This window comes from Calonectris borealis, chromosome 4 (assembly GCF_964195595.1).
Source record: "Calonectris borealis chromosome 4, bCalBor7.hap1.2, whole genome shotgun sequence".
NCBI lineage: Eukaryota > Metazoa > Chordata > Aves > Procellariiformes > Procellariidae > Calonectris > Calonectris borealis.
Window position 1 is genome coordinate 82413712 of NC_134315.1, and position 9135 is coordinate 82422846.

Here is a 9135-nt window from a genome sequence, read left to right on the forward strand (position 1 = left end):
TAGGCTGTCTCAAAGGCGTATAGAGGAGGCGCAGGGGTTAACGTACGAACGGTGGGGAGGAGGAGACAAAGCGTGGACATCGTAAAATTTCTAGCTGCTGCCACGCAGTTGAACTTCGAGAGAAGACGGCGGCAGTCTGGAGAGCCTGCCACAGAGCAGGCATCCCAACAGCACTGAAGTTGCTCAAAGTGACGCAGTTTTGAAATACATCACCCGGAGGGGAGCTTGTTGCATTCAATGATGCGGCTGTCCCGGGAAAGAAATCGGAATTGTGGGAAACGCTGCATTTCAGGCTTACAGCACGTGAGCTGACGATGGGACGGGTTAGCCCAGGATGACATAAGGAGAGGGGATAAGGAGGAAGGAGGGAAAGCTTATCTTAAGCTGATTGAGGTTCTTGCTATGAGTTGGGGCAGCCTTTGGGAAGGATGTCGACAGCTACTACTGCCTCGCTGCGAGGGGCCGGCGAGCAGTCCTGCTGCGGACAAGCTATATATCCTCCTGTGGAGTTTCTGAATTGTTTCTTCTGGCGGTGTTTTGACGGTTCTCGGCTGAGCAAGAGGATACTGGATTTTAGACAGGTTATGGTTTTGATCCTAGGCGGTACTTGTTTCCCAAGAATTCATTGGTTCCTACCTTGAAATAAAAAACATCCTGTGACACGCAAGTGTATTCTTCCAACCATAAACCGACACCTTCTTGCCCTTTGCCGGAAAGGCCACGGTTCTTGCAGAACTTCCCTTCCCCAGCGTGGCATTCACCCTTTGTTAACGAGCCGTGAGAAGTCGCAACTCATGCTGGACAGCAAGTCCCACCAACCGGTATAAAAATTGTCACTCGTAGGAAGAAGAGGACTGTGTGTGACAGCTCCTCTGCATTAATTTCATACGTAGTAGCCCCAGTGGCTAACAGATGTGTAAAAAACCTAAACCACCTCATTGCTGTGTTTCGAAACAAAGGCAAAACTTATTGTTTAGTGTCCGCCGGAAACCCTATCTGCACTTTTAGCTGTCGGTCCAGGATGGCTTTTTCAGGCTGTTGCCCAGGTGCTTTTGCAGAGGCTGCTGCCTTTGAGAGGCAGAGCCTGTTGCTTTATGCTCGTATTTTATTAGATGAACCATAAAAAAAGAAAGCCAACCGCATCCTGGGCTGCATCACCAGCAGCGTGGCCAGCAGCAGGTCGAGGGAGGCGATTTCTGCCCCTCTGCTCTGGTGAGACCCCCCCCGCTGCAGTACTGCGTCCAGCTCTGGGGTCCTCAGCGCGGGAAAGACATGGACCTGTGGGAGTGGGTCCAGAGGAGGCCACAAAGATGATCGGGGGGTGGAACGCCTTCGTATGAGGACAGGCTGGGAGAGTTGGGGTTGTTTAGTCTGGAGAAGGCTCCGGGGACACCTTATGGTGGCCTTTCAGTACTGAAAGGGGGCTTGTAAGAAAGCTGGGGACAGACTTTTTAGCGGGGCCTGTTGCGATAGGACAGGGGGTAATGGTTTTAAACTAAAAGAGGGTCGATTCACACTAGATATAAGGAAGAAACTTCGCGGTGAGGGTGGAGAGACGCCGGCGCAGGCTGCCCAGCGCGGTGGTGGGTGCCCCATCCCCGGGCACGTTCAAGGTCGGGTTGGGCTGGGCTCTGAGCGACATCACCTGGAAGATGTCCCCGGCGACAGGTGAAAAACAGACGGAGAACGGCCCATTGTAACGCTGCCGGGTGACACTGACCCGCCCGGGACACGGCGGGGGCTGGCCGCCTCCCCCCGCCCCGCCGTGCCCCGCCGCCGCCGCCAGGTGGCGCCGTCAGACCGGCGGAGCCCGCGGAGGGGGACCGGCACCGGCAGCCGGAGGGGGACCGGCACCGGGAGGGACCCCGGGACCCGCACCGGGAGGTACCCCGACACCAAGAGGCACCCCGACCCCGGGAGGGACCCCGGCACAGGGAGGATCCCCGACACCGGGAGGGACCCCCACACCGGGAGGGCCCCCGACACCCGGAGGGACCCCCGGCAGGGGCGGCGGCAGCCCGCAGCTTTCGGCCGCTGACACCGCTCCTCGCTCTGGGGAACGACGGGCACGGCCAGAAGCGCGTAGCGGGGAAAAAGAAGGAGCAGCGGAGGGTTGAATAGCGCCTTTAAATTACTGCTGACACCTCTGTTACAGCTCCCTAAAATCTCAATCAACAACCCATTAGAACTCAACGGGAGTAAAACTAAATCCTCGTTTAAGTGTATTTATCCGCTCTCTTTTCTCTCTTTCAAATGCTAAATCCATTTCAGCATATGCCCCTTCTTTCTCTCGCCTTTCTCTAAAGACTGGCAGCCCATACTACTCTTGTAAATATGAAAGATGCTAATCATATGACATATCACGTCTCAGTCGGAGCCTGGAATAAAGCCTTGAGATTTGGGATCATTGCCTCCAGACAACAGCTTCATCAGCCGGAAAGTTGGTTTTTTTCTCCTTTCCTTCAACTCTCAATCCCTTCTTTGTCTGGGGGAAAATGCAGCCAACTCGAGCCACCCCGGCCATATGGTTCACTCTGTGTTTTCTTAGTTGAATCCTGAATTGTTTGTGACTTGCGAAGGGTTTTTTTTTTTTCTTTTTTGGAAGTGTGTATAAAGACATAGAAGAGGCTGCCCGTACCGGGGCGGCTTTGCAGGGTTACTACATGTTCTTCACGTGTTCGTTTCACACACTCCTTCTGCAGCCACTTCACCGCTACCGCCAAAAGAGCCAAAAGATAAAGCCCCGGACACGCTTTTTAACACAACCGATTGCGGGGATCTTGGTAGTTTTCCCTCTGGCGGATGGAAATGCCTTCTTAAAACACGGTTTGTTTTGTTCGTACTCATCCGCAGCCCGGTTTGAATTTGCGGCGTGTGTGAAACAGTTATCTGCTTACTCGCAAATCCCTTCTAGAAATGCCTTGGCTAAGAGAAGCCCCGAAGTATTTTGAGTAAGGAAGAGGGGCTTTTAAGACCTGTATAAATTAGGAGCTGAATGAGTTGGTTGCGCTCGAGTTTGGATAGCCCCCCGTTTGATAGCAGCCTGCCAAATTTTCTTTCTCTCTTTCCTCACACAAACCCCCAAAAAGGCCCTTTCACCAAATCATTAAATTCTACAGAGGTGGTCAAGCTAGTCCTGCTTTTCAGGCGTTCGAGAAAGAAAAGGGTCCTTGAAGTTTAGAAGATGCCCAAGGAAAACTCATTGAATGACATCAAAAGAATGAGTTTCCATAGCTGTTGAAGCACGAGAGCCGTGTAGCCGCACAAAGGCGGGTTGGGGCAGTGGGACTGTCCCACTGCTCTATCCCAGCACAATTGGGTCACTGAAATAGGGAATTAATTACCATTGGAGAGTGGGCAGCCCATTCACCACTGGCTGAGTTTTATTAAACGCCAATATAAATAACAAAACAACTCTTGTGGCTGCACTATTCCTACACGCCAAAGGAAGGATTATGTTGGGGATTAACATCTTAAAGTCTATGAGACTTTCTGACTCAAGGCTCGGAGCTGGTAATCGTATTTGTCTCCTGGTTCAGCGATTAGTGCTCTCCCTCGCGCACCTTCGCCTGGACGGCCAATGTCCCTTTTTGCAGGCACCGGGTTTTTCACACAATCGGCTGTTCTTTTCCCCACATCTATAGAAAAGAATAAGAAAACTGAAGCGTGTTCACGCGATCCTCAAGCTTCTTCTCTTCTTCATGGGAAAGGAAAGCACCCGCGGCCTTTTTTCACAAGGGGAGGGGGGGAGGCAAACCCTCTTGTGGGGGGGCCCAGGCGGGGCTCGGGACGGCAAAATCGCTCTGCAGGCCTGCACCTGCCATGCAAATCTGTCGGGAACAATCGGCCCCCGACGAGGGGCTCGTCCGCCCCGGGGGGGCGAGGGAAGGATGCCGGCGCAGCGCTCTGAGCGGAGGACCCCTCTCCGCCTTGATCCCAAAACGAACCCCAAACTTGCTAGTGCGGCTTGGGAGTCAGGGGGGCTGGTCCCCGTCCTGTCCCTCCCTGCAGCACTTTTCGGTGGGGGGGGGTCAGGAAGGACCTGGCTCGGGGATGGGGGGGACACCGCAGTAGCCTCTGGTTTCTCCCCTCCACAGAGCATCCCGGTACCCCGCTGACCCTCAATTTAAGAGCAGAACCATCCCACTCGCAAGGTTTGTGGGTGCTGCCATAGGGCTGGGCACCCCAGGATTCGGAGTGCGGGGGGTATCTGGGTGTGGGCAGCCCTGGTCCCCCTAAACCCTCAGGAGACCCACGGGGGGGCCCCGGGTCCGGCGGGTGTGAGGGAGGCAGAGCTGGGAGGGGTCAGGCCATCTCATTCCCGCAGTTTTGTCCCCCCCTTTCCCGGGGGGCACCCCCGTTCACCTGGGGCAGGCGAGCCATTAACGCTGGCTGACAACTTGTGAGGTCGAAGTGTGGATGGGCTGTATCCAAAGGTCTCTCAGCAACACAGACCCTAAACTTTTAGGGCTACTGGGTCGCCTCAGAGTTCAATCTTCTTACAGCAAACAAAGCCTTTCTGAAGGTCTCCCCCTCTCCCGCACACAAGCTCAGTGTCCTTTATTTCAGGGCCGTGTGATAAGCTTAAATCATTGTGCTCCCATTTCTTGATCGTCGCCTACTTTGGGCTTTTGTTCCCCGTAAAGTAGGATTGAGTCTGGCAAAGGGGCTGAAGTTGAACAGTTTGACCCTTGGAGGACAGTTCAGGCGGTGGGCAGCAGCGGCAGCGCTCCCTCGCCCCCCGCAGCCCCCTCTCCCCACCGCTCTCGGCCCCACGGCTCTCGGCGGAGCAGCTCGGCCCTCGCTCTTGCCGGCCGCAGACCACACAAGCGCCTCTCGGACCTGCCGCGCCGGGAGGGTTGCGAGGACTCGGTAGCCGACACGTCCTCCGTCACCTTGTGCTCAATACCGCGGAGAAAACCGCTGCGTCCTGGGGGGCTGGCGGCAGGAATGGGGCCGAACCCCGAAAAGGCACCCCGATGGCTTACACGCCCCGGATCTGGCAAAAGCTGGGCTTGCGCCCTCCTGCTGCCCCCCAGCACCGCAGCCGCCTTCCCCACCGCTTCACCGCCTCCGCCCAACCTCTCATCGCTTTCACGTCGGCGATGGAAGGACAGAAATCCCGGTGACCGGGGTGGGGGCAGAGGGACGGGCTGGCCCGGTCACAGGTGACTCTGCTCCGCGCTTTAGGGTGCTAAAAAAGGAAGGTGGTCCCTTTGTGTCACTCTCCCGGGATGCCGAGGGGACCTAAGGATTCCCCATTTTTCAACTGGAGGCGAGGGGAGTGTTTGAGGCAGCCACGCGGCCGCCATCGCTCTCACAGAGAGCGAGACGGGGGCCACAAACTCAGCGGGCAGCAAGAGCGAGGGATCGAATCGCGGCCGTGTTTACGGCGCGCTCGGCGAGATGTTCGCTGAGGTTTTAGCTCTTTCATCTATTTTGGGCTTTTTTCACCGGTTGCAAATAAAATTCTGTTTCAAAGCCCGACTGCCCCAAAGTGCCTCGGCGACGGAGTTTCCGCACGGGGAGGACACGGCGCTGACGGTTTTCGTTTCGTACGTCCTCCCCGTCATTCCTTCCCCGTGGGTCTGTCAGGCAGAGCCAGCCCGCTGACCCCGGGGGCATGTCGCCAGGCCTCGCTATTCACGGGGGCCTTCTGCCCCAGAGGGTGGTCTGGGAGAGACGCTGGGGCGGGGGGGGGGGGGGGGGGGGAGGCTTTCCTGGTGGATTGACAAGTTGTGGGGTTTTTTTTTTTTCAAAGTCTTTTTGAGCCTGGGTTGTGTCCTAGAGTTGTATTTGACAGCACGGAGCGAGGACTGCAAGCCCTGCAAGCCCCCGCCGCTTTTCTGACTGCCCGAACAGAGATGTCAGAGGCGCGTGGCTTCTCCCTCCTCGGGAAAAGGCTTTTTCCCTTTGCTCTGCTCTTTGCAAAACCTGCTGGAAAACGGCAGGAAAAAGGCAAAGCCAGCCCGGGCTCCGGCGGACCGGCCGCGCTGCAGCACCCGGCCCCGGGGAGCAGATGCATCCCCCGGGCACGCTGCCTCCCGCTGGGGGGGGACCCCGCTCCCACCCCCCACCCCCGTGTATTAACTGTGTAATTAATTACCAAAGCTCCTCTCTCGTGCACCGCTCTGCCCCCGCGTCGTCTCCTCGGGGGTCTCCCCCCACCACCCACCTCCGGGGTGCAAACCACGGCAGAACACGTTACTCCCCTCAACGCATCTCCCCGCCCCCCAAAAAAAGGCGGGCGTTCGGCGGGGGGAGGCGGGAAAGCGGGGGGGAGGGGGGGGGTCGCAACCGCCGCCGCCGCCCATTAATGAGCGCCTGAAAGGGAGCCGGCTCCGGCGCGCGTGGCGCGCGGGGCGCCCTGATTGGCCAGCTGCGCCTCGCGACCCCCCCCTCCCTCCCCCCCCCCCCCCCGACCACCACCACCTCCCCTCCATTCATTAATAAATTAGCGGCACGCTCCAACCGAGCGCGAGGCACCAATGGCGCGGCGGCGGCCCCCTGACAGGAGAAGCGGGGGGCGGCGGGCGGGGGGCCCCGGGGGTAGGTTTGATTGTTCCCCGCGGGGTATATAAGGGGTGTTAAGGAGGGTCGTGTGCCAGACACGCAGCCGCCGGGCCCCGGGCCGCTCCGCCGCCGCTGCCGCCGCCCCGGGGCGCGTGCCAGCGCCCCCCCCTCCCCCTTCCTTTCCCTCCCCCCCACCCCTCCCCATCCCCCCCTCAACCCCCACCCCGTCTAAACCGCCGAACCGTTAAACCGGCCGCTCGGGCGTGAGGCGAGGGGAGCGCGGTCCCGCAGGATGCTGGTGAAGGCGGAGGGCCTGGCGGCGCCGGCCGAGGAGGAGCTGCTGCTGCTGGGGCTGGCCTCGCCCGCCCCCTCGCCCTCGCTGCCCTCCAGCGCCGAGGAGGAGGAGGAGGAGGAAGAGGAGGAGGAAGAGGAGGAGGAGGAGCTGAGGCCCGTCGAGGCGCCGGGCGCCCGGGGGTTGCGGCGGGTGGAGGGGAAGCGGCGTCCGGGTCGGTCCCGCGGAACCCCGCGAACGGCGGAGACGGCGCAACGCATCAAACGGAGCCGACGGTTAAAGGCCAACAACCGGGAACGCAACCGTATGCACAACCTGAACGCGGCGCTGGACGCCCTCCGCGACGTGCTGCCCACCTTCCCCGAGGACGCCAAACTCACCAAGATCGAGACGCTCCGCTTCGCCCACAACTACATCTGGGCCCTCACCGAGACCCTGCGGCTGGCCGGGGCGGCGCGGCTCGGCCCCGAGGCGGCGGCGGGAGGAGGAGGAGGAGGAGGAGGAGCGGGGGGGGGCCCCGCCGAGGGCAGCCCCTCTCCCGCCTCCTCCTGGAGCGGCGGCACCGCCAGCCCCGCGCCCTCCGCCTCCCCCTACGCCTGCACTTTATCGCCCGCCAGCCCCGTCTCGGATGCCGAGCACTGGCCGACCCCGCCGGCTCGCTTCGCCCCGCCGCAGCCCCCGCCGCTGCCCCGCCGCTGCCTCTAGCCCGGCACCGGCGGTCCCGGTGCTCCCCGCCCCGCCGCCCTCCGGGGCGGGCTGTGGGAATGTCACCTGCCAAACCAAACTTTCTCCTGTCTCTCCGATGTGCACTTTGTCCAGTTTCCCAGATCTGTCACCAGGGCTTTTGTGTCTCTTCCCCCTTTTTGCCATCTGTCCCTTATGATTTATTGGGGGGGGGGGGGGTAGAGGGGGTGGGGGGTGGGGGGAGAAAGGAGGAAAAAAAAAAAACCAGTTATATTGTTTTGTTAGGGGTCCAGGTTAGAAGTCATTGTATAATTTGTAGGCTTTGTGAGGGCTGAATGCAAGCGTGGAAATTTAGGCTGAACTCTCTATCAAAAGAAAAAAAAAAAAAATGTAGAGGCAAGGGGAGGGAGGGGGGAAATGGGGAGGGAGGACCTCCTCATGCATTATTTATTTCGACCTTTAGGGGACGAGGAACTCCCCCCTTCTTTCAGGAGATTAAAAATAAATCAACAGACTGAAAACCTAAACAGACACGGAACATTACAGCGATCAGCCACACACGTGTTCACATTTATTTATTATAAAGAAAGATTTCATGGAAAATATGTATTTTTTTGTATAATTTACAGAGTTTATTCTAGTATGTATTTACAGCTGAAGAGCAAAGGGATTGTTCTTGTGATAAAATATAAATAAAAATCTCTAATTTTCGTAACTTTTTGGGTCGCTGCTTTTCCTGGTTGACGTGCCATTTGCTGGGGATGACGGGTCGGGGGGGCCGCCGCCTGTCCTTGCCCCCCGGTGAAGCCGGGGTCCGGCGGGAGCTGCCCGTGCTCGTGGGGTGACAAATGCCGGCTACGCGGGCAGCAGCGTCTTCGGGCAGAGCTGGGGCAGACGCAGGGTGTGCCGGTGGTGCTCAGGGCGGATCCCGGAAATCTCCTTTTGCTTCTTGAAAGAAAATCCCTGTTTTCTGCAGAATAAGAACAAAACTGAACTCTTGGGGATGTCAGCTGGGCTGGGGGGGGGGCCACTCTGTGGGCGAAAAGCTGCTTGGGGTGAAGTGGATCCAAACCAAGACCGAATCTCTTCTTTTTCCAGCCAAGCGAAGCCTCAGGCTGGTTCAAGAGGGGGCAGGCACCATCAGAAACACGGGCACGACTCGGCCTCCGCCTCCCTTCGTGGCGTTTCACGTCTGTTCTCGGGTTCCTTGTGCGGCTGATAACGTCGCGAAGGAAAACAGCATTAAGCACAGTATATATATGTATATAAGTTCGGTGGAAGTTTATTATCATTTACGTTTTCCTCTCGGTACAGAAGACGCTGCGCAGCAAACGCGTGATGGATGGAGGAACCGCTTACCGCGCTTCTTCAGGCCGATGGCTCCTGGATTTCGCAGAGAAAACCGTAGGAAATAAATGTCACCGAGAAAAAAAAATGCACGGGTTTAATGATGAAGAATTCCCTTCCTCTGTCTCTCTGAGGGACGGGTGAAAGCCAAGTCACAGCCAAGTCCAGGGGGTTCGGGTCAACGGCTCGGACACCCCTCGGCTGTCCCAGGGGACCGTTGCACAGCGCGGGTACCAACAGCGCGCGACCAGGGATGTCACCGCGGAGGGGGGATGCTGGAGGCCGTCGAGGCCCTTTAA

The 9135-nt window shown here is 58.4% G+C and overlaps 2 protein-coding genes across 2 annotated transcripts in view; one reads left to right on the forward strand and one right to left on the reverse strand.

The window, feature by feature from the left end:
- The window catches only part of LARP7 (La ribonucleoprotein 7, transcriptional regulator), a 64731-nt gene extending 57450 nt beyond the window's left edge, over positions 1 to 7281 (reverse strand). The window contains exon 1 of the mRNA XM_075150306.1: positions 7186 to 7281. The gene's annotated coding sequence lies outside the window, so the exon portion shown is untranslated. The remainder of the gene's footprint in view (positions 1 to 7185) is intronic.
- On the forward strand, positions 6806 to 7510 carry NEUROG2 (neurogenin 2). Its single transcript, XM_075150319.1, has one exon. The coding sequence runs from the start codon at positions 6806 to 6808 to the stop codon at positions 7508 to 7510; it is 705 nt and encodes a 234-aa protein (XP_075006420.1).
- The last annotated feature ends 1625 nt before the right edge of the window (positions 7511 to 9135 follow it).

Coding starts and splice junctions, on each gene's coding strand:
- NEUROG2 (XM_075150319.1), top strand. CDS start 6,806: ATGCTGGTGAAGGCGGAGGGCCTGGCGGCGCCGGCCGAGGAGGAGCTG.